The sequence below is a fragment of the Tympanuchus pallidicinctus genome, unplaced genomic scaffold, assembly GCF_026119805.1.
Source record: "Tympanuchus pallidicinctus isolate F22 unplaced genomic scaffold, pur_lepc_1.0 scaffold3, whole genome shotgun sequence".
NCBI lineage: Eukaryota > Metazoa > Chordata > Aves > Galliformes > Phasianidae > Tympanuchus > Tympanuchus pallidicinctus.
Window position 1 is genome coordinate 83,470,786 of NW_026294747.1, and position 25,091 is coordinate 83,495,876.

Sequence of the window (25,091 nt, forward strand, 5' to 3'; positions counted from 1 at the left end):
ATTCTATTTCTATCTCTTCTCTATGTATTTTTTGCTGTTAAAACCTGCATTTTGAATCTGAGAAGCCAGCACATCGAGCTGACTTCCCCCAAGAAGGAAGACTTGCTCCTTTATTCCTCTTACATCAACCTACTCACATTAAATTCAACGTAAACTGCTCTTGATGGATTCGACTCATCTCTCTAATCTTATAGCCATCTGATTTTTAACTATTAAGTTACTCGCCTCTTTTCTTTCTGTCCCACTCCCTTGTGTTGCCAGTGCATCTAGTGGGAGCTCTTTCTCCCACAGCGTTGCTTAATGCCACTGCAAAACTTTATTTCCTCCTTGACTTTCTCTGAAAAGCATTTTTTGACATACATTAAAAAAAAAAAATAAATCTCATCAATTTCATAGAAATCTATACGCAGTGACGATTCTACGTTGAATTAGACTTTGAAGATCTTCTGGCAAAAAGAAAACCTTTGCACGCGCCTGATGGTCACACACGATTGGTGTGGGCGTGCTGGAGGCCATCTTTACAGCCACCTCACACCTCGCGGGGCGGCAGGGACGGAAAGAGCTTCGCAAAGAGCAGAGCGCCCCTTGCTCCGACTGAAAAGCCGAACAGATGGGCCTAGAGAAACCCCTCCGTCCACCAACCGCCCTCTGGACCCCTCCGCGTGGCCACCTCTTCCCACCCGCCCCACCGAGGGCCCGTCCCGCCTCCTCGCAGGGCCCGCCTCCCTCAGCGCTGCCACATCCCATTTCCCGCATCCCGCCCCCTCTCCGTAACGCCCCGCCCCCCTCTGCACATCGCCGCCCTTCGATTGGCTCAGAGCGGAGAGTGAAGGCAGCGCTGAGCAATAGAGTCAGTGCTGGCGCGGCGGCGCTGCCCAAGGGGCGTGCGTGCTGCCCGCCCCTACCCGTCGCGGCCGGGCGTCGGGTCTGCGCGCTGCCATTCGGCGGTGGGTCGGCGCGGGCGGCGGATGGTGCCGGCGGCGGCTCTCGGTCGCTGGCGGGGGACGGAAGCTGGAGCCGGCCGCGAACGCCTATCCTTCCCCCGGCCCTCCCGTCCCGCCTCCTCCGCGCGCTCTCGTCGAGCCCCGCCGCCGTCCGCTGTGAGCCGGCGGCGCCGTACGATGTGAGCGGTCGCGGGACTCGGCAGCGCCCCCGGTGCCCACGACGCTGAGGCGGGCAGCGATGGCCGGAGCCCGGCGTGGGAGCAGCCGCCGATAAGAAGCGCCGGGGGCAGCCGGGCGGCGGCGCGGAGACTCCCCGGGGCCGGGAAGAGCCGCTCCCGCCCCGCCCCCTCACCTCCTCCCCTGCGGCCGGTGCATGCGGGACGCCGGGGACAGCGCTTGGGTCCTTCCCCCACCAGAGAGCGTGAGCCGCTCGAGGCCGCGCCCCCCGCCATGTCCTCGTCGTCCAGCTCCTCGCAGACCCCCCCGTCCCACCACCAGCCTCCACCGCAGAGGATGAGGCGCGGCGCCGCCGGGTCCCCCACCGCCGGTGGCGGCACGACCGGGGGCCCCAGCAACGGGGGCGGCGCGGCTGCGAGCAGCCGCTTGCTACAGCCCATCCGAGCCACTGTCCCCTACCAGCTCCTGCGGGGCAACCAGCACAGCCCGACCCGCTCCCCCTCCGCCTCGGTGGGCAGCAACACCGGGCCGGGAGGGGGACGAGGCGGCAGCCCGCCGCCCCCCAGCGCCACGCCGCCGTTGTCGGCGGGAGGCGGCGCGGCCGAGGCGGGCAGGGTGAAGGGCCGGCAGCGGCGCTCGCCGGACAGCGGCGGCAGCAGGAGGAGCAGCTCACCTGAGAGACGCAGCCCCGGCTCCCCCGTGTACAGAGGTAACGCACCGACAAGGACGAAGCCCGCTTCTCGCCCCGGGGTCCGGGGTGGTACGTTCGGTTCGCCCTTAACGTCCGCCCCCCGGGGAGAAGGCAGAGAACGCGCCTCACGCCGCTGGGGTCTGTCCCCTCGAGGCCGTCCCCTGGAACGGGGATGGGGGTTGGTTGGTTGGAGGTGCCGGAGCTAATCCCTGCTGCAGGTGTAACGCTGCGTGCGGGCTGCTGCTGCCAGTGGGTCCGAGCTGTGCCAACCGAGTTGCTGAATGTGTGTTGAAACCAAACGTCCAGCGCTCTGCCCTTCTGCACGGCTCTGTTTCTCAAGTATTTCCTTTTATTTAGCGTTCTCTAAGGGTTAAAATCACGTAATGTTTTCAAACACGGGCTCCGCGGTAAGAAGGAAGTTCCCATATTGAAGCGCTTAAAAGCAAATAGCACCGGTCTGTCTGTCTCGTTATACCGAATACTGTATCTTGGAGGCTGCGGGAGCCCCAGCCCTGTAGCCCGAATGGGCCTGTAGAAGTTTAAAATGTTGAACTGGCTGGTAGTAATTGCGACTTAACCTATGTCAGGTTGTCTGCTGATGCGCTGAACGCGTTAAAGTGGCAGTGGCCATCTTACCTCCCCCCGCCAGTCCCTCGGCAGCTGAATGAGGCTGCACTGAGCAGCCCCGCTGCGCTATCGGGTATCACGCATCGCCTCTTCTTGGCTCAGCACCCCCCGCTTCTGCTCTCCCTTCCTCCAGCCTCACTGTCTGCCCTTTCTGTGGCAAACTGCGGTCTGTAGTGGTTGCCGACGTGTTTTGTAGCTGTGGGTTCTGTTATCTTCTCGCCAGCCCTCCCCCCCTTTCAGCCTTAAATGTGTAGTAAATCCCTACAATCCGTAGTAGTTGTAACTGAGGCAGAACAACGTGACCGGGGATGGTCGTAAGGCATGGGCAGCGTTTTGCGAAGGAGCAAGATGTCAGTGCCACCTGTGTGCGGAGTTAATCTGCAGCGTAGTGTCTGCGCTTAGGCAGATGGCCGAATTTGTTGTTAACATTGAAACAGAAATACTTTGTAACTTCTGCATGAATGCATGATCTTCCTGTGAAGTTTTTGCATGCTTCAAGATGGAGCTGCTCTTCAGTGCTGTTGCTTCATTCAAGCTCTAAATAAGATTTTCAAGATCATATTTTCCCTACTGCATGAAGCTCTAAATGTACATTTCCTTTTTTCCCCCCCTTTTCAATGCTTAGAAAGTGCTAATAGGAAACAAAACAAAACCAAAAAATGCAGTGCACATGGATACTGCTAACACTGAGGGTGATGATGAATGCTGTAAATAATTACGAGAACCTGGTGCAAAACATTGTAGTGGTGCAGCGTGTGAAGGTCTGCACTCACTGTGTGTTGAGGAGAGAGGAACGTGGACAGTTACCTGCAAGTGAGGAAAAACGCTCCAAACTGTGAAGCATTTCATTATTACGCATGGATTTTTTTTGTCTGAGGGGAAATTTTAATTTTAGAAAGTGGTTTTAATCTTCATCTGTGGGCTATTTTGCCCTTAATAAATTGGGCTATAAACTACTGCTGAATGACTTTTCCATCATTAAACTTGTTGCAGCTTGCCTCTTGGTGAGCCACGCTAGCAGCACACACAACCTGATGCAGTGAGAGCGCAGCGTAGGAAATCATAGATGGTCCATCAAGAAATCCACTCTGCATTCTGTATGTGCTGTGAGGAATTTGGACCCCCCTCCTCCAGGTCTAGCCAGCTGCTGCTGCAGAAGCTGACATCCTCCAGCAAACCCTGAATGAATGAAAACAATGTGATCACCCTAATAATGACCGCAGTCGCACACGTCATCGGCTTTATTTTTACAGAAATGCAAGCACCATTTTCTAGCGGGTTAGGACAGCAAGGTACACTATTTCTTCAGTCTTCCAAATTAAAAAAGAATACTGTCCTCCTTCAACCCCCCCAAATTTAGAGCCATTTTACACAATTTGGAATATTGCTGTGGGCCTTTGGTCTTTGTTCCCCTGCTTATTCCCATCATTCTAATGCGTGATGTCTAGATTGTGAGAATGATGTTTGTAGTGTGTACGGTGGTAGTACTATGTAGCAAACTGGTGAACTGAAGGACTGCTGCAGTAATAATGGAGGGCTTGAAAAGATGCCTGTTTTCAAACACAGGCCATCTTGCTGCAGCTTGTTAAACAATGTGCTACTCCAGCTTTTTATAGTTGTGATCAGTGTTCAGGTCTTGGGGAAGCTACTTGGTTAAGGGTTTTTTTTTGTCAATTTTTAAAAACATTTCCACTGCTGTACAGTGTAAGCATAGGCTGTAGGTATAATCCTGTTGTTTTTCTCACCAGTGTGAGAGATCTGTTTGTCTTTGGCTCTGCAGTCTGATTTAGACTGTTCCACAAACGTGCTTGTGCTGCTGGCTGCTTGTGGTTCTGATGGATAAATGTTTTTCTCTTCTGAAGGCACCTGCTCCTTCCCTACCTCATGCCAGCATGTCTTGAACTGGATATGTCCTATTTTGTTGTAAATATTTTGGTGATTTGTCAGAGGTTGGTGGGTTTTTTTGCAAATGATCTATGAAAACAATGCAGCTTTGAGCCTCTACAAGTCAGTGCAACTTCCATTGCAGGCATTGACATCACTGCTACTTCATGAATGAAAGCAGCACGCTGCCTCTGCTCCTATCGTCGTGCTCCCTTTTCTTCCTTCCTAAAATGCCACATATGTTTTTGTTCTGTAGCAAAATATTGTGTTTATTTGGTATTTTCTTTAAGCAAATGTCAGGATTTCGTAGTTCTTAGGAAATGGTTGCTGCCAGTATTGGGTTAGTGTTGTTCATGAATGATGAGAAATCATGAATGCTATATGCTAATTTCAAGATGCTAAAGAAGCAGGAAAAAGGGCAAAAAACTTACAATGCCATAGGATAAACCTGCAGTGTGTGAGTCTATTCCTTTCCTTTAAAAAAACAACAACAAAAAAAACCCACCTTGTTATTCCTTTCTCATAGACATTTATAGCCTGTATTCATATTTTAGAGCTGGCAACTTAAAAAGTGGTTGAATATGACAATGTATGGTTTCCTTAGAAGGAATCTATGTACTTACCTGGTGGCGTAAATATAAGAGCAACAAGAATGAAGCTGTATGTTTTATGACAAAGGACAACTCAATAAGGCAAAAAAAGAAAAACCCTTTTTGAGATGATCAAACAAAGTGTATTTCTTGTAAACATGTAGTCCTAGTTGCAAGCTGTATTCATACCTGGATAAAATCTGTAGGTTCTGATGTTATGGAAAGCAGTTTGTGTAAATCTAAGGGAGTGTGTTTCCGGTGTAGTTTGTCTTTTACATGGTATGTGATGTTTTGCATACAAGGAATGTATAAGTGATTTCTGTACGGTTTGATCTCAATATTGTTTTCATCAAATGCTTTGATTTATTTAGTGGTAACCATGGTGATACATGAGAAAAATACTGACACAAAATACTTTAATGTACTCAGCTTACGCAGCTTGTACTAAACTGTTTTTCCGTAGGAGATTTTTTAAAGCAGAGGTAAATTTTAAGAATGTATGAAAAATACTTTAATTACTTTGGCTGTTAAGGGTTCCTAATATCTTTTACTTATCAAAATAGCTCCTGAGCAGTTGTCAGCATTAAAAAATATATACATATGCAGAGCAACTGCATAACCCAGGTCTTAGTAACAAGTATGTGGATCAGCTGTTATGCTAGCAGGTAAGACTATTGGAGTGAGGAACAGGACAGGCAGTATTGGTGATCTGTAGACTTGTAAGGGATGTCAGTGTTTAAAAATAAAAAAATTCAGACTTCAAAAGCCAGAGCTGTTTTGATATCCTGGATTAAAGCCATCCAATGTTTTGGCATCGTAAGCATTTGTACTAGAGATCAAGATGATCTTTCCTTTATTTCTAACAAATGTAGGTAAGGAAGTAATTTTTGTGATGCTTCCTATTTCCTGATGCCTGAATAATAGCAGTGTTCCCATAATTGAATGGCCAAAGCAGTTTTGCTCCAGATTTGGCCTGCTCTCTTCCCAGAATAACTCTTGCTGGAATATAAAATGGTGATATAGAAGACAATAGTTAAATTCAAACCAGTTGTTTTAAAGTTGAAGACTTCTATTGTTACGTATTCTAATATCATCACTTCAAATAAGAATAGTTATTAGATGTCCTTGAGCATAAGACAGAGTAGCTGTTTGTGTTTCAGGTTAAGATAGCTGCAGGAAAGAAAAAATGGGGAAGTGTTTTCTTCATTGAACTTACATGCTACTGTAGCAAGGCATTATTTATTAAGAACTTTCCCCCCACACAAATGAACTTTGAAGAGGCGTATGTATATATATGACACTTAATTCTTATTCTTTGGGAATAAGCAAATATTAGTGCCTGTAACTGCAATTTCCATTAGTATAGTAAACCTGTGGCTAATAGGAAAATTTGGTTCCTGAAAATCACTGTTCCCATTTTTTGTCCTTTTCTTTCCCAGGAAGGTAGTGGGGAAATGGAGACTATCTTAAAAGGCAGGTAGTGTGGATCAAAAGAATCTATGGTAGAACCATGAGGACATCACTGGTGTTTGCTAAATATGGACTTGCAGATAAGTTGTTGAGCTTTGCTGTGCTGCTAAAATTGAGAACAGAGAGATAGTTACTTTGAAATGGAATTTATACGGTTACTCCAGGTATAGTTATGGGAGAGAAAAGTAACTGATGCAGTAATTTTGAAATCTTTGTTCAGCTCAAACTTGAAATAAATAGCTGTAACAATGTGAGACTTTTTGGAAATGAAATATGCTTCTTGTTGCTTCAATTGGTTAATATTAAATTTTTTTATGGTACTTTATCAATCGAGTAATTATTTTCATCAGAAGACGGTTATAGTTTTTCTTCATAGTGAAAAATGAAAGATCTTATTGAAGCCAGTTGGCCATGTCCTATATAGAGAAAAGCATTGTCAACACTTGATGCAATAGCTGGTTTTCCCTGGACTTAGCATACATTCAACAAAATGAATATACTAGAGTTTAATGTATTGAGTAGCATTTTTTAAAGTACCCTTTCTTGGTGAAAAAACAGGCCCTGTCGTGAAGATACGTAACTGGAAAATTGGCCTCTAGACTTGAGATAGTTAATTCTGTTAACGATGATCATTTTATTTTAATGTTAATATTTAAATGCATCAAGTTTACTTTCTTTCAACACTGTCTCCAATATAATCCTATAGTGCACTAACAATGGCCCAGGGCATTTTTAGGCGAGTATTATAAAATACTATTTGTATCCCATCATTAGAAAGACTACATCCACAGCAACTCAAGGACCCAAGATTATTCCTTCCTTCTTTTTCTCAGCATTTTCCTGAGAGATTACAGTGAAGGAACATGAATGTACATAATCCTTTATATGCTATATACTTCTCCCTAAAAATTAGTTTGGTTTTCAATTGTGCTTTTTTTCTTAATGATGTGACTGAAGTTCACCATTGGCTTGGTTTATTTTACCAGTTGTGTTATTTTTGAATCAGGAATTGAATTTTCAAGCTTGAAAATGGCTAACAGGTACTGGGAGGTATCACAGTTTGACACTTCTGCAGTATGGGCATCACATGAAGTATCATGGTAGTATATAATGTTAATCCTTCTGAATAGCAAGTCAGTCTCCTTTTCTGAAGCTGGGGTCCCATCCATGAATTACTTGTTCATGGTTGAAACTGAAATACATGCTCTCTTGGGAGTCTGTTCCTTCTCTCCCCGTTATGCAAGTATGATGTTGAGAACAGAACTTTTCTCTTATGCCATGAGGGAAAAAATCAAGCCATGAGGGCTTGATTGAGCTGCAGTGAGTGAGGAGGAATTGTCCTGGTCTGTATATAAAACACGTAGTTGCTGTATACAAGAAAGAATACTTAAAAAAAAAAAAAAATTCTATTAAGACATTAAATACAAAGGTAAGAAATCCATAAAACTAGTGGGATAGTTGATATTTTTGTGAAGCTTATGCAACAGTCTGGTTTGATGGAAGTGGTTGCATTTCTTCGTGAGTTCTCAAGGTGCTTGCCAGGGATTCTTGACCCAATAGTACAATAGTACTCTTCCTGTGCTTCATATGTGAAAGTAGTTATTCACACCTAGTGGTGACATGAATAAGTTTCTATGCGCAGTTTGTTTTGTACAACCTGAAACTAGGTTTTCCCAGACTACACATCTTATTTCTTCTTTAGGAAGAGTGTTTTTTATTTTTCTCAGTAAAGATAGCAGTTCTGTCATGATTTTCTACTTATCTGAAGCCTACCATAGGATTGTCCTCACTGTCTTCTACAATGGTTCCAGTTTAGACTGTACTTCAGTACAGTACCTTGAACTCTATAAGTCACCTGTTTGAACAAGGGTGGCTTCATCCTTCTTTCCCACATTCTCACACCAGGCATTGAGTAAGGAGATTAATTGTAGGTATATTGCTGAATGTAGTAACATGTAGTAACACTCCTTGCTTGGCTTATCATTATGAAGTTGCTGGCATTCTTACTATGAACTTGAAAATCATTTCACCAGCTACATAGATTTAACACGTTATTTTAAGTAAGTATAAGTCTGTTTTTTGAAACTGTTTTCAGTCATGGTAACCACTTCATTGAGAAATGATTAAATTATTTTGCCTTAGTCCATGGACAGTGTACTGACGTATTTTCAGGATAATACCAACAGGGTATTTTGAGTGTATCGGGTTGTGTGTGGCTGTGTAGTTCTTGTGCAGATAAACAGAGTCTTCCTGATAATATTGCAATGGCACTTGATATGAGAAAGTACATTATGGACTTTATCTGTCATGTGAGGCTTGGGATAGCAGGAGTACACTGTGCTCTTGCTTGGTGGTTCTGGTTCAGCAGGTGGTCCCTAGTCAACTCTGTTGATTCAGTGCTGGTCTGCAGAAACTTGCCCGTAATTGCAAACCTTGCTTCCAAATATGACGTTGAAACCTGTTACGGCTGTTTGTGAGTAGTGTGAGTGCAGACATAAATGCCTGAGTCTGTGAACGTACAGGTTCTGGGGCAGTGGTACAACTGCTTTCCATTTTATAACCCATACTGGACCAGAAATGTTGCTTTAACATCTTGCACTTTGTTGCCAGAATTCAGACACCAAGACGAGGTGCCAGTGAGTGACTCTGCAAGAGCTGTGTGGGTATGTGCTATAGTCTCAGCCACACTGCTTCCAAGCATCATGGCAGAGCTCAGCTGATGGTTTTTCTTTTTTTTTTTTTTTTTCTTTGAGTCTGAAGTGCTGGGAATTATGTTGCATAGCCTTTTGGATTTTGCATTGTTGAATGTATACCTTTGTATCCAGTGTGTCAGATATCATCCAGAGTCTTTCTGTTACGTAGGATATCATAACTTTGTTTTTTGAGCAGTGGGGAGCTTGACCTGTTCACTGAAGATTAAATCTAGACTTAAACTGAGTGTCCTGGAGCAGACTTTGAACAGAGACTCTAAAAATATCAGCTAACTGCTTAAGAATGCAGAATAAAACTTTGGTTTACACAGAAGTTGGGAAGCTGCCAGGTTATGGAAGAAGTGGATTTGGGCATTACTATAGAAACAGAAGAATTTGTAATTTCAAACCAAGTTGTGTACTGAAGGATGCAGTCCTTGGATTGTTTGTAATGCTCATTTTAAGATGGTTGTGTACATTTACTGTAATTACTTCAGGGAGGGAATTAGCCTATTGCGATTGTTCTGTGTAGTCCTGTGGTTTTATTTAGTGGTTTTTGTTATGTTTTATGTACAGTTGGAGGAAATGGAGAGAGCTTTTCCAAAAATGATTAAAACAAAAGCCTCTAAGATAGTATTTATGGAGTCTGACAGCTCAGAACATGGGTGAACAGAAGCAGCCGATGCACTGGTGCTGTTTGTACTGTAGATGTTAGTTTTTTACTGCTAGACCTTCTTCAGTTGTTCAAATTTACATGCATATACAGCAAAACAAAATCCTGCAAAAAGTAAATGATGTATAAGGCTGGAGTAAAGTTTCAGATTACCAAAGGAAATAGTTTGATAAATCCCGCTGAACGTGGTTGCTCTGAATGTGGAGAGAATCTGATTTAATGAAAAATATTAAACATAGTGGAATCTTTAAAACATCACTAAAAGTTGAGGAGCTGATCTGATGGCATGGACATTCGTCCATGAAAAATGCTGATAGGAGTTTGTGGAGAACCTGAAAGAAACAGGAAGGAACTCGAGGTAACACGTCACTTTGCTGATCAAAATCTTAACTGAGGATAGTTAAAACCCAAACAGAATTAGTGTCTGCACTTAAAGACCAAATCTGGAAACTGCAGTTGAAGCTATTCTGTAGCAAGAGAAAAAAGAGATGAATGATGATCCGCAGTTGGCTTATTGGAGCTGTGTATTTGGAATTAGAAATTACCTCAGTTTTGATGCAGGTTATAGGGTTTAATCAAATCAATTAAGTGGTTTCTTTTAGAACATTCTAGAAAAGCTTGCTCAGGCTTTTATATTTTACCTATGACTTTATAAAGCATTGTATTTGAATAGGAAGTGGTATTATTTGTATAGATGTGAGAAGAGCCGATATATAGTTGCATTTTTAAATTGTGGAAAATATGAAGTCCAGTTGTAAATTATTGAGATCCACTGGTCTGAATTCTGCTTTATGTCCAACATTAGAGCAAATTCCGAGGGATAGTGGAAAGCAGTGAGAAACATTGAAGTGCAAAATGATTTTTCCAAGCTGTGTTGTGCTCACCCTGTAGTTTTTGTTGGAGAAATTATTTTCTGCTCAGGAAATAGATCTTAATCTGCTTAGGCAAATTTCAGAGCTAGGGTGATGAAACCATAGATGAGTTTTGAGAGATTTAATTACCACGCAGATTAGGCAGCAAAAGTTGAAGGACCTTGGGAATCAAAATAACAGAAACGTGAATAACAGAAATGTGAGATTTGAAAGTCTAAAATGTGTGTTTATGTGTGTGAGGTAACATTTGATTTCCCCTTTGTGGTGTTGGAAAATGCTGGAGGGTGGAGTTGGGTGATGGCGGGATCTCTGGCTGCCAGCATGAAGCGACAGAAGAAGTACTGGGCACAGGTTGAGTCTTGCAGAGTGAGCAACCTGCTGAGACACTGTCTGAGGTGCTGCACGTGTTTTGGAGCTCCATGCATTAGTCTGGTTTTACTCTTCTATTTCTCAGTACTTTTTAAAAGGAAAATATTATTCTTGCTTAATATAAATATCTCTAGCTAGGAAAGTGCTTTCTGCCTGTGGTCAGTGGTGATGAGGATGATAAGTGATAACAGTTTCATGGATTTCCATTGTGGTTTATCACAATGGTGATAAATGCCTTTTAGCTTTTTACAGTGTTTGTTTTTTCAACTCAGAATAAAGTCTGGCTGCATTTTGAAAGAAATTGGAATTAAACACATACAAAACCCTCACCTTTCCAAAACATGTCATTAAATTAACTACTAGGAAAAAAAAAAATCCCCTCAGAATAATCCAGTTTATTCAACAAGGGTTGTATTATCTTCAGTTTCTGAATTAATGCCATATGTTTATAATTTCATTCAAGATTTTAATTTTTAGTACACCAGAAGTAGGAATAACAGCTTCAGTGCTCTTTTTTTTGGCTCCCAGTAGTTTACTTCTCAATATTGGATACATTTATCATTAGCTGATCTAAATTAACTAAAATGAAGAAAATATTCTCCCTTTATCTGCAGAAGTGACCAGTGGCTAATGGTTTTGTTCTTTCTTAGTGTTTAGCTACTGAGCTCTACTCAATTTTGCTTTCCCTTTCAACAGTAGGGATATGTTTGAAATAGCATCATTTAATAAAATCAGGTAAGTTTAGGTCTTTGTGTATTATTTACATCTCAAACAATCTTAAAAATGCTTTCTAAAAATCTGGAATGTATAAAAATAAGGGTTTTAATTTACTTTTCCGTGTCCTATTAGAATGCAAATGCATAGGTTACATCTGTTGAACAAAGCAGGCTTTTGTGGTCTTAAATGCTTAGTCAGTTTTTAGAAGTCCTATACATGGCAGCTTTAATCTTTGTGAGAATAACTTGGCTTTAGAGGGCTAAAACTTTCTTCCTTTGTTTACTCTTCTTACTCAGATTCAAGCTTTCTTTCTATGCTTGATCTCTAGGGATAATATTGATTTTTAAGTAGTTTTGCTCTGAACGGAATCTGACTTAGGAAAAATACATGTAAGTCATGTTTTGTTTGACCTGTAGGTAGGTGCAGTAGGGACATGAGGCAGAGACTGCATCCCAGCACTGTGCTTTCCTGTGCAAACATATGGAAGGAGTTGTATGGTATTGAGGTGTCATGCATAAAGCCTTGGTGATGGGGAGGTGCTTTGACCTACCTGTTGGATTCAGTGACTGATCAGAACATGAATTACCTTGGCTAGGCTCCTTCATCATGGCTGTAGAAGATAACTCAAATAGTTGTTTCCAAATAGTCTTACCGTGGGTGTTTGTCTACAATGTTCCTTTGAAAGGACAAGCTATTTTTGTTTGTTTCTTCATTATAAGCTACTTCTTATATTGATATACTTGCTGTTTCATGCAGTTCAGTTTGAATTCTCCTAAACCTCGTGATGCACAAAAGACGTTGACTTAACTGCTAAGCTGTGAAATGCTGTATGTGGAAGAAGGGTTCCATAATTTTTACATCTTCTGAAAAATCCATGATGTAGAAAGCACATTGCTCATGGACCTGGATCTCTGTGACCTCCTGTCTGACATGGCCATACTTACTCACACTTCATGTCACAGCTTCCTCTGTCAGCTTGGCCCTTGAGCTGCTGGATTATTTTGAATGGCAGGTATGAGACCTGTGGACTGCATTCAATTTGGTTGTTGGAGACTGGGGTAGGTCATGATGCTGTTCTGTACCTCCTTTTTTTGGTCAGTTTGAATGATGAGAAGAAACTGGAGTTAATTGTATCTGCCTATTTAGAGCAGTTATTTCATAATGTCATCTCCACTCGTTTTTAGTCATCTAGTCTCGGTTTCTAAAAATAAAACTTCAGAACAGTCAAATCAAAAATACAATGTGGTGTGCGTAATACAGATAGGGAGCTGAAATTATGGTATTGTTTCTAATGGATCAGAGTAGCTTGAAATGACTCTTGTCATATTCCCTTCCCTTAGAAGCAAAATGCCGTAATGCATTTTGAATGTTTAAAAAAAACTTAAAGTGATCAAATTGTTTAATTTTAAATTAAACAGAGGAATACTGTAATAATGCAAAAATCATATTTTATGCATTCCAGCTGCATACTAGGGTGTTTTTTGAGTTGCTATATAAAATCCTATTTCTGGTTATTTTGAATGAACCACAGGTGGCAAACAGCGTGCTCATAGTTGTTCTGCACCTCTCTGAGCTGCTAATACCGTAGGTCAGCAAGTCTGCAGATTTGTTCAGGAACAAGTCTGTCAGTCATTGGCAACTGGGAAATGTCTTTTGAGCTTATAGATCTATCCTGTGGTGTAAAATTTCTGGGTACCCCAAATCTCTCACTAATCCTCCTCTTGAGAGATTTTTGGCTCCAGTTACGAGAGAAAAGCCTTCCTGAGAAGGAAGATGAAATGATGTTTTTTGTTTTTTGGTTTTTTTTTTAGCAGCCTCATAATCCCTGTTATTGTCTTTTCCCCTCACAATGCCAGTAGAGACAAACTCTGAAAATAAATACACATTGGTTTGCCCATCTACCTGCATAATCAGAATGGGAAGTGACATTGATTGTATGTTAGGAGTCAGTACGGTATCAGTATATACTCAAATAACCAAACAGCAAGCTGAAAAAAACCTAACCAGCATGTTCAAAGGCCATTGCTCCTCTTCTATCTGAAAGTCTACTTCGGTATTACTCAATAGATCAGTTTGAAATAAAGGAAGAAAAAAAATGTGGAAAAGGTGTAGCAGAAGAGGGGGATGTAGAGTAGAAATGTTTTGAGTAGTCATGAGTAATAGTGGCTACTGTCATCACATGACCTGAGTGTTGGGCTGCCCCTCAGTAGTTAGTGTGGGTCACCATTCCTATTTCCGTTTCTAGGTTACAATTTCTATTCCTGTGCTGTGTTCCTGCATACTTCATTATTTAAAAAGTGCCAAACACAGGCATTTCTGAATTACTGATATTGCCAATTGCTGTAAACTTGTCGTCTTCAGTAGGAATGTCCCAGATCATTCTCCTTTGTGTTATGGTTTCTGGTGTAAACATCTCCTTCTAGCCAGACTAATAGTACTTTAACTTTGGGGCTTTTGAAAGAAGTGCATCACATCACTCCAAGTGAGTCAAGAGTCTTGCAGGCCTCATGTGTTTGAGTGTATGTGGACAAAATTCTGTGGAAGTTAGTATTGATTTCCTAGGTAAAATTTTGCCAATGAGTCTCACACTTGGAACTCATTTCATTAGTAGCCCTGAAGTTCCAAGCAATCCAATATAGCTCGTTTCACAAATGTGTGCAAGAACTTCTTTATGGTGAGGGTGACGGAGCACTGAAACAGGCTGCACAGACAGACTGTGGAGTCTCCTTCTCTGGAGATGTTCAAGACCTGCCTGGATGCCTACCTGTGCGACCTGGTGTAGGGAACCTGCTTTGGCAGGGGGATTGGTCTTGATGATCTCTGGAGGCCTCTTCCAACCCCTACAATTCTGTGATTCTGTGATGGTGAACCAGCAGGTTCTGTAGAGCATCAGTAACTAAACCAAAGAGACAAAAACATATGAAACTGTCACATCTGTACTGTGGAAATCTGTAGTGTTATTTCTTGGTATCGTAACTAGGCTGGTCGTTGAAGTTACAGATGAGCTTTGAAGAAAAGATTAGCCTTTTGGTGGAGGATTTTTGCAGTCAGGTGATGTTGGTAATGAGGTGACGGTACTTCTGGTTTTAGGGATGAATGAGTTTTATTTTTAATTCATGTTTTTCATTCTACTTGAGAGAAATCTATCATCTGAGAAGTTCTCAAGATATTTTTAGTGTTTTGGAGCTGGGTATATCCATGCCAAGATATGAGTGGAAGAGCTTTGGCCAAATTTGAAGCTGTCTGCTAGATACTGAAAGAGACATGGGAAGAAAAGATGCTGATAAGTGAGCTTTGGATTTAGCTGAAGCAGTTTTCAGGATGGTACTGATACTGTCTTTCAGTCTTGCTCCTTTTCTGCAGGTAATTTGCTTTATTGCGTGCATGGCAGAGCATGTTATTTAAGCCAAAACAGACTGTGATCATGGCTTGAGATTATGTGCAGGTTAGCTGCCTCTGCATTGGGGAGGGAGGCAAACTCTTCATTTTAGAGCAGTGGCAGACGGTTTTATTTGAACCCTACATCCTTTTTGAAAGAACTGTCGTGTGTTAGTTGTACTGAGTTACATTTTGCTGGCAGAGAAGTGAAAACCTTTTTTCAGTCGTTCTAGGTGATATAGTTAGAATTCTTTTGGCTGTCGATGCAGCATGCAGAGCCATAATTTCACGCAGCTTGTGTTAGCTGATTCCTGCTGGGAGGTATGATCACTCAGAATTTTACCAGTTGTGGTGTTCAAGTGGGCCCTTGTGTCATTTTATGTAAAATCATTTATTGCAAGAAAGGTCTAGCAAAAGCTCTTAAATACATACCATTAAAACTTGTGGCATATTTTACAGAATGCGTGAGGTATTTTGCCTTCCTACAAGCGTATGTCTTGCTTTTATTATTTATAGCTTACTTTTTCAAGTAATGTGATACTGAAGTACTGTATTCCTAAGATTATTTGTTCTGGAGGCAGTGCAGAGCTCTTTTTGAGATGAAGCATCTCACATCACTGGAAAAGAAAACAAAATTGTTCTGACTTCCTCCTATTGTAGTGAAATCCGTTTGTACACTGAGTGCTGTTAGATGTGGTATAGTCTGAAATGTGAGCAATTTTTGAGACTTGTGAATATTGCTCAAACTTCCCTCAGTGCTCAAGGCAGTTAATAGAACACAGCATTGCTGCAGCCCTGTTGTTCCTCCTGGCTCCCCTGTGGTTGTTTCTGCCCCATATGTTCTATCATCTCTTCCTCTAATGGTGAAAACTATGTATTTTACTTTTTTTGCATAGGTTTTAATTTTCTTTGTATTTACCTCATTTTATCACTGTCCTATGGGTTCATGCATCTCCTTGTGCCATCCCAAGGTGTATATGGAAGGAGCAGACAGCACTTGAGTTGGCATTACATTAGTGGTAGCTTTGTTTTATTGGTTTATGCAGCTGAGGAACTGTGTCCTCAGTTTATTTCCTGTCATTCAATAAATACTGAGTAGGTGCTTAAAAGACTTGGACTTTCATTTGCTTAGCTTTAGGGCTTTACAAAGTGTCCTGCAATTCACTTCCAAGGTTACCATGGAAAAAAATATGGTAGCTTTTGGTGATGCTACTTTCTGTTCCTTTTGTAATGAAATTCTGTGGGCTCCCAATGTAAGATTTACTGTTGCCTTTCCTCTGGCTGTAGGGCAAGGCATAGACCTCAGTTAATGCTCTGATTGCATGTGTTTTTGGGCTGATACTTTCTTGTATTAGTGCAAACCATACCCTAATCATTGTGTTAATGCTATGTAAAGCATTGGTGATGGAGTCTGCCTTTTGACACCTAGGCAGTCTAACAAGAGAAAATGCATTTGGAGATCCTTGACCTCAAAAAAGTGTACAAGCAAGTGTTGTCAAGTTTTGAGCAGCAAACAGGATTTTGATGGGTCAGATCATTGCATAGCATGTGACTGCTTTGAAAGTAATTTCACTTGCAAACCTCCTTTGGTGGGAGTGAGCAAGATAGACAGTAGCTGTAATGTAGGGCTTAGACTGGCTTATGTAAAGTCTAGAAAATGAGTATATGAAGTAATTTTGCCTAAAGGACAAAACAAGATGATCCAGAGAGCTTGCCATAAAATTCTGACGTGGGAAGGAACAATCTCATGAATCACTGTACTTTTTGCTTTACAAATGAAACGTAGAAGTGTTCCATGATCTAAGTGTACAGGGAGAGGAATACAAGACTGTAGGCACCGTGATGAGTGAAGGCAAACACAGTAGCTGCTTTGACCTGAGCGATGTCAGGGCAAAATACAACCACAGGCTTCTAGCTTGCTTAGGCCTGTTTGAGATATTATAAAAACAATATGGGATGCAGTGCATGAACACAAGAAATCCGGTGTGTGTTTTTTGAGAATCATCCTTCTTGTCAGGGTTCGTATTTTAGTGTTAGTGCAGCTAAGCCAGCTGACTCGAATAAATAAAAGCCTGAACTGATACTTTGTTATGCTTTCTTATTCAAGACATCTGGCTTTCCCGAATTGCATCACCACCATTTGTTTATTTTCTTTGGTGAAAATGAATCGCACAGGTAGACTTGTTCTTAGCCGGTACAAACACGTGGTGGTGTTTTTTGTAACCAAGTTTTACCTTCTGTATTTTTTTTCCTCCTTTGTCTGATGTTATCTGCATTGATGTAATGGCATTCTTCTTGGCTTAGCGTTTAGACAAATGCTTCTGATATGTTCTTGCCATTGTCTGTCATAGCTAGCTTTTAACATTTCATGTCCAATGTAGCCTGACTTTCTTTTGTTAATTTTGTTCTGGTTTTCCACAGTGGACAGGCCAAAATCCCAGCAAATCAGAACTTCTGGTACCATAAGGCGAACTTCTTCTTTGGACACAATTACAGGACCTTACCTCACAGGACAGTGGCCACGTGATCCGCACGTACACTACCCTTCATGTATGAAAGATAAATCTACTCAGGTAAAAACATAAAGCAACACAGCGGAGACGTTTCATGTAATTGATATCTTTCTGGTAATGCTTTTTTCACTTGATCTGGAATCTTAGCACAATTTCGTACCAAAGGAGTGTAGATTCACTTAATTTTATTATAAAGCCCTCTAAATAGGGTTCAGTAGTGTTGTCCTTATCAATGTGAGTTCAGTAACATGCTACACAACTGATGGTTAATATTGTTATGCATTTAGTGGACAGTGTTGTTGGGAAGAGTTACCTCTTGAAGCTGGACTTCAGAGTGAGTCTTACACAAACTATGTGGAAAGGAAAGAAGGAAAAGGAAAGGGAAAAACTACTGAGGCTCTGTATGTCCCAGTACTCCTGGATCCTTCTCAGGGCTCTGTCCTTGGTAGGATCTGCTAGCAGTTGGGCTGCTGTGGCATTTATAATGTTCCATCACTCTTTGGCTGAAAGTTAAATATTCTTGTTTGCCCAGCTTCTGGTCACATTGACCTTGTTGTCCAGAATGTTCATCACCATCAAGCAAGTTAAAAAATAATTCTGAAAACTCAAATCTGTAATGAAGAAGTCATGCATTTTTTTCATAGCATTGCTGGGGTACGAAGCAAGTTTTCTCAATTTCAGTATTCTAAACTAAACTGATGAAAAATAGGAAGAACTATGTCTTTGATTATATTTCTAATTTAAGGGCCATGTACTCACGGTTATGCCAGTTGTCTGTGCTGTGATTCTGGTCCATTGTTACCAGTGGTGTCCTGTATAGAAGTATCAATATTTTCCTGTCATCTTATCTTCTGTATGTAACTCTGTTAAATCACTAAGACTTTTCTTCATGGAAGCGTATGTTGTAGCAATGCATATAATATCTTTAAAATATCAAAGATTTTGTGGTCATAACTTCACCTGTAGATGTACAGTTTTTCATTAATCTTCAGTTTCCAGTGATTTGCCACACATTTGTTGCCTGTGCTGGCTCTGTTGCTTGCATTGCAACATTTCATTGTTGCAAATGCAACATCTCTTTTAAATTATTCTAGATTTTAGTCTTCCATGTAATACTGACCAGTTAGAATGTGTAAATGATTTTTCACATATTTTTAATGTGCTGTTATGCAATGCAAGAAGCCCTCTAATGGGGAAAGGATACGGGCAGAAAGCTCAGGGGGAAAAAGTCTGTGTGAGTTCTCAAAATGTGATGTTACCTGTGTAGGCTGTGGAGAGCTATTAGCCTAACTAATAGCCTCACTGTTATGTAGCTTTAATATGATCCAGAAGTCCTGTCTAATGAATTTGGGTATCAAATGAGTAAAATTTGTTCAAAGAAGCTTAGGATTTACAGAAACCTGTTGTGTGGCTCTTCAAAAAAATCATTTGTTCAAATTCTGCTCATTCCTCTTGAAAACAAGCAAACATTTTTAACAGAGAAGAATAAGCAGCCATCTTCGCAGTCATGAAGGATCTAAATAAAAAGCTGTTAATTCTGGGTTTGCTTATAAGGTACTTGAATTTCACAATGCTGTATCTTGAAGGTCTTTTTTTAAACATAATTTCTGTCCAGGAAAATTTCTGTAGCGTGCTTTGTAGTTGCTAGATTTCTTATCCCCTTTCATGCTAGTATACCCAAATCAAACTTTACAAGTACTCTTATTAATGAAATATTTGGCATATTTAAGGTTTTCCAAACAAGCCTTTTCACTACTTACAGAAAATAGAAATAAACTTGTTCTAAAAATACTTGAGCTCCATGCATTTGGCAGTAAAATTACTTTCCTAGCAAGCTGAAAATAAATGTTGAGGTTATTCGACCTACTGGCTGCCACCTTTGGTCTCCTTCAGAAGCAAAGCTTAGTGAGGGTCAAAAAATATTTTGCCTTTACAGCATAATTAAATGAAACAGAGGAAAGGCAGTACTATGGTTTCTACAAGGTGAAGGATTACTTCAAAGGAATTAACATGGGGAAATTTGCTTGGTTTGGATTTGTATGGGTGTCATCTTATTCAAATTATACGTAAATAAAACTAAAGCAATTAGCAGTTTTTAAGCTGGGTTGGGAAAGTGTGTATTTAAGTACTGAGGAGTGCACAGACGCAAAATGGAATAAGCATAGAGATTGGCACAGCAGCTTCCAAGCTTTTGTAGGTAAAATGTTCAGTGGGAAGGCTTTTAAAGGAAACTACTGAGTTATGTTTTGGTTTTGTTTTTGACTGAATGCTATGTGGTTTGAAGCCTATCTAGTATCAAGAACCAAGGATGAGTTCCTAGGTCTTGATAGAATGTATGCATGACAAATTAACACCCTGCTCTTTGCTTGAGTACCAGCACGGGTACTTTCAGCACGTTGTGTTTCTTGGATAAGAAACAGTTCAGAGCAAGGGAGTCCATATAGTTTTCAGTAGCTGAAAATAATTACAGTTGGTAGTTTATCAGAGTGGAGGATGGTAAGAAACGATAAAAAGATAATGAAAATCAATAAAATTAATTTTTTGTACGTGTTTTTATTGGAAAATAAATTATCTCATTTTACTTTTACTGATCTCAGAATCAGTACTTCCAGTACAACTTAGGTTGTAGGTGGAATAATGATTTCTCGTTCAAGGGTACTTATTTTCCCTAATGTTTCATTAATTTTTAGATCTAGATTTTGTGCAGTTCTGATGAAGATGGTGATTATTCCTTAGAATTCATGTAGTAAAAAATCATAATAATAAAAAGGTGGTATTCTGGTCATTGTTGGTTAGGTGAGTCTTACTATAAGTTCTTTGAATCTGCACAGTGCTAATGAATAAAATGTCTCTCTTTAAAATTAAATCAGTATTATACAAAGTTTTCAGTAACATCTTATTACTTAAACAGAGAAATAGAGCTCTGTGTTGTTTTCATTTCTGTTCCTTTTTGGAGAATAGTAACTATTGTTCATTAAGTGTTTTGAGTGAAAGCAGTGAAGAGGAGTGAAGCTGTTTCATTTGCTTTTGGAAAAATATCTGACAGCTTCACGTATGGCGATAACAAATTCTGCATCTCAGTTCTTCATGCATTTGTGTAGGTGTTTGTGCATATGCATGCAGCTAGCTGATCTTCAAGGAGCAGCGTGTTTTGGGTAATGAAAGATAAATATTTTGTTTAGTACAGTTTTAGATATTTCAGAAATGGAGGTAAACTTACTGCTATACTGTGTTATTATACACACTGACATACCTTATATATCCTTGTGTACCCTTCCCAAATTCCTCTGCTTTCCTGCCTCCTTCTCCTTTTCAGTAAAGTTTGAGTTTTCAATTAAGAGAATTTAAAATACAACTGGCTTCCTTCTGTGTTTCTTCTGTCTGGTCGGAAACAATGACTGAGCAATTTTGTATACTTCTTCTTTGTGCTATACACATAACAATTTCTGCCAGCTTTGAGCAATAATTCTATGTTGAAATGGTTATGCCTAACCTCAGAATCATCAGAAACAGTGGGATAATCATCATAGTTTATTAATGTAATTACTTGGCAGTAGCTAAATCGTTGAAAGCATTTTTTATAAAATGAAAAAGAGAGATTTGGGATAAAAAATATTTTCAATGACATCAGCATCACATATTGCCAGTTAAAATGAATTTATCTAATCTTTCTTGATCTGAATAACAACAAAAAAAAACCCAACAAAAACAAACAAAAAAAAACAACCAACCAAATGTCCAAGTGGTATTTGAATCAGTGATTCCTCCTCCATTTTAACTGGATTCTGAGATGCTTGGATATGCCTTTTTTCATTCTATATGGCAATTGTGTATTATACAAACAGCAAAGAAGAGAGTTTGCAAAATGCATTTCAGGATTTTTGTTGAGCTGTTCTCTAATCTAAAGAATAATGCAGAGTTAAGCTGAAATGCTTGGCTAAAATATTTTTTCTACTTCCATGTAGATTCAATACTTTTCCTTAACCACCTGTATGATGTTTTTTTCCCTTTTGAGTAGATTTAATTCTGTTGCTTAAAAATGACATAATAAACAAGGAGATTGAAGCTTTTTAAATGGAATATTAGTTAACAGGATTGTTTTTTTTTTTTTTTTTTTTTTTAACTTTTGAGGGAGGTATCAAGGAGAAAGGTGCATGCTGTACAACTACAAGTTTACCATTCTGACTTAACCTCTCAGATGTTTAAGAGGAGTCACCTATAATCAAGTCAGTTTCTAACTCCTTAGGGCATTTCTTGTTGTCAATTTCTGAAGGTCATTTGAATGCTCTAGAAACATGTGAAGGCTGATCAGACTGTCTAGAGCTGTTGTTGCATTTTTTTAAATGAAAAAGTTCTTCAGAAACATTACCAACTCCATAGTAAAACAGACTCATGTTCTTAATCTTTGCACCTATCCCACAAAACTAGTTCTTCTGGGATGCAAGCTAGATATTGTAATTAGAGTGAAGGGCTGGCTATAAAGTGTGAGATGTTTATTTCAGTCTTATATTTAGGTAGGTTGGTACGTTGTTCCAATCTAAATGAAATAAAATGTATGTAGATGTAGATCTCTGATATAGATGGAAAAGCAAGGCAGAATTACTGAAGGCTTTGGAAGAAATGCTAATCTCTGCAAGGCTGGATGAGTTAGAACAGTGGTAATTGTGATTTACGTTAAAACTGAGAAGAGCAACCAGGTGTGGTGTTTGCAGCTCACCCTGTCCTGTGCAAATGCTTTGTGTCAGCTGAGATCAGGACCTTCGCATTTCAAAATATCAGCCATGCTCCTCTTGAAGTTGAATCATGCATTATTTAAGCCTTTCCAGGTTCTCATCCTAAAATGTTTTGAACCTTAGTTTCTTCTCATAAAATTGTAGGAAATATCCTGGTTTGCTCATGCTTTGTACAATAAATTTGTTTCAGCTTTGAAGTGGCGTTGCCAGCTTCACAGGCGGTACTGGTGACCTCTGTTACTTTGTTTCTGACTTGAGATGAAGCAGCTAACTCTGGTTTTGCCTTCTGTGATGCAGAAATTTATCTTCACATACCATTTTGAAAAAGCGTTTAACATGTGAGGAGTGCACTTTGCAGTGGCTTCAGATGAAGACTTATGTGAATAAGATTGTTGTTTAGAAGCTGTAAATAAAGATGGGAAAACAACTTTCACAAAATGTGGCTTTGTCAGGGGTGCAGTACAACTTGTTCTTATTTCTGTTGTATTAGAATATGAATCTTTTTTTTTGAGAAGTTTTGCTTGAATATACGCATTTGGGATTATAAAGCCCATGTTTTTCTTCGTTTAGTGTGGGTTATGGTAGAAGCAGAAATGTATAGCTTTTAAAGAAGAGTCCAGCTTGCTGTGATACTCTAGCAACTGCTTAGGTTTATTTTTAACTCTTTTTTTCCAGCTGATAATAAATAGCACATTAGTACAATACTGCCTGAGTTTACAGTATGATATGAGAGTATCATACTGTTTTATAATTCTGCAAAGAAAAGTGATGGACATGATCTATCTCTATCCTGGTATTCATACGTATATTTTGAAAGGTTGTGACTTGCCTCAATTTACCAGAGGCTGAAAGCAAATGTGTAATCCTTGACTCCAGAGATAATATTAAACTGGAAGAGTGTCAAAGCATAGTTTGAGGACATACAAAATCTAGTGCTGATTGAATGGATTTTACATATTTGTTATTCTGATCTCATTAAGTCAATGCAATGCAGGTATTCACCTCTGTCTTTTCTAGCAGTACCAGTACTGTTGATGAAATTCTTCGAAATGCTGCTACTAGTTCTTGTTTTTCCTATTTGGATCAATATCTATGCTTAAAAAAAAGCAAGCTCTCACTACATTCCTTGGTTTGTTCTATTTCTGTTTGAGTAACTCAGACTTTTTAGATACTCATTGTCTTTTCTATTCTATTTATTATGCTGTTGTTGAAAGGCTATGAGCTTGTAGTGATGCCTGCCATGTCCTCCTGCCCTAAAGGAAAATATTTAAGCACTTTGTTTTGGAGTTATTCATCAAACTGTGGAGTAATGTGATGTTCAGAAAACATCACTGGAATGTTAATTTCATGGAATCATTAAGGCTGGAAAAGAGCTCTAAGATCATTTAGTCTGACCATCAACCCATCACCACCATGCCCGCTGAACCCATGTCTGTCAGTGCCACATCTACATGTTTCTTGAAAACTTCCAGGGATGGTGATTCTTCCACCTCCCTGAGCAGCCTATTCCATTGCCTTGTCACTCTTCCTGAGAAGCGTTTTTTTCTGATATCCAAATTGAACCTCCCCTGCCACAACTAAAGGCCAGTAGATCTCCTATCATTAGTTTGCCTGGGAGAAGAGTCTGACAAACCCACCTCGCTATGACATCCTTTCAGGCAGCTGTGGAGAGTGACAAGTTCTCCCCAGAGCCTCCTTTTCTCCAGACTAAACAATCACAGTTTTCTTATCCTCTTCTCTGAAGACTTATGTTCAAACCTTTTGCCAGTTTTGTTGCCCTTATTTGGGTATGCTCCAGGGCTTTGATGTCTGTCTCATAGTGAGAGGCCCAAAACTGAATACAGCTATTTTGAAAGCCCACGGTTAGAAGTTCCATTAAAATACAGAACAAGTAAATGTAGGTAACACTTGCATGGAACTGAGCACTTCTAGGAAAAAAAAAGAGTTTATAGAATCTTAGAATGGCTCTGAAGGTGGACTCACCTGCCATAGTTAGGGTTGCTGTCCAATAGATTAGCCTTCCCAGAGCCCCTGGTATCTCTGGCTTTGAATGCCTTCAGGGATGGGGCAGTTACAGCTTCTCTGAACAACCTGTTCCAGTGCCTCACCTCCATCTGAGTGAAAAATATTTCCCAAAAATCTGATATGAATCTCTCTTCTTTTAGTTTAAAGCCTTTCTTTTTTATCCTATCACTATCAGATTACATCTGTAAGCAGTACTCTGTGTGTGGCCTCATGAGGTCAGGGTAAGGAGTAAAATTACTGCTCTTGCTCTGTTAGCTGCTCCTGTTTTGGAGCAGCCTAGGATATATTTGGTCTTCTGTATTCTAAGTGCATACTGGTGGCTCATGTCAAGCTTTTCATCCACCAGAACCTCACATTCTCTGCAGAGCTCCTCAAAGGGAGTTCTTCCAGTCTGTACACATCTGGGATTGCTGTGACCCAGTGCAACACCTCATGCTTGGCCTTGTTGAATCTCATTGAGTAGGGGAGTGCCTACTTCTCAGACTTGTCCAGATCCCAGTGGATATCATCCCTTTCTTCTTTTGTATCAACTGCACTGCTTGGGTCTGATGTTGTTGCTGGGGTTACACTTGATTCTTTCTGTCTCCGTTATTGATAAAGGTACTGAACAGAACCAGTAATACAATGGACCCCCTGAGGGGCGCTTCTTGTGACCAGCCTCCACACAGATGTAGAGCTGTCAAGCACAACAGCTGTGACCTTCCAACCAGCTCTTTACCCATTGAATAGTCTGCCTTT

General features: G+C 40.4%; 1 protein-coding gene across 5 annotated transcripts in view; it reads left to right on the forward strand.

The window, feature by feature from the left end:
* Nucleotides 1-928: 928 nt before the first annotated feature.
* GLCCI1 (glucocorticoid induced 1) overlaps nucleotides 929-25,091 on the forward strand; it is a 50,355-nt gene continuing 26,192 nt past the window's right edge. For 3 of the 5 annotated variants that reach the window (XR_008209681.1, XM_052696438.1, XM_052696439.1), the window contains exons 1-2: nucleotides 929-1,830; nucleotides 17,504-17,655. Coding sequence is in view for 4 of the 5 variants with exons in the window: in XM_052696438.1 (XP_052552398.1) it covers nucleotides 1,395-1,830; nucleotides 17,504-17,655 (588 nt within the window). In the remaining variant the exon portion in view is untranslated. The remainder of the gene's footprint in view (nucleotides 1,831-17,503; nucleotides 17,656-25,091) is intronic. The other 2 variants (XM_052696436.1, XM_052696437.1) reach the window with 1 other exon arrangement.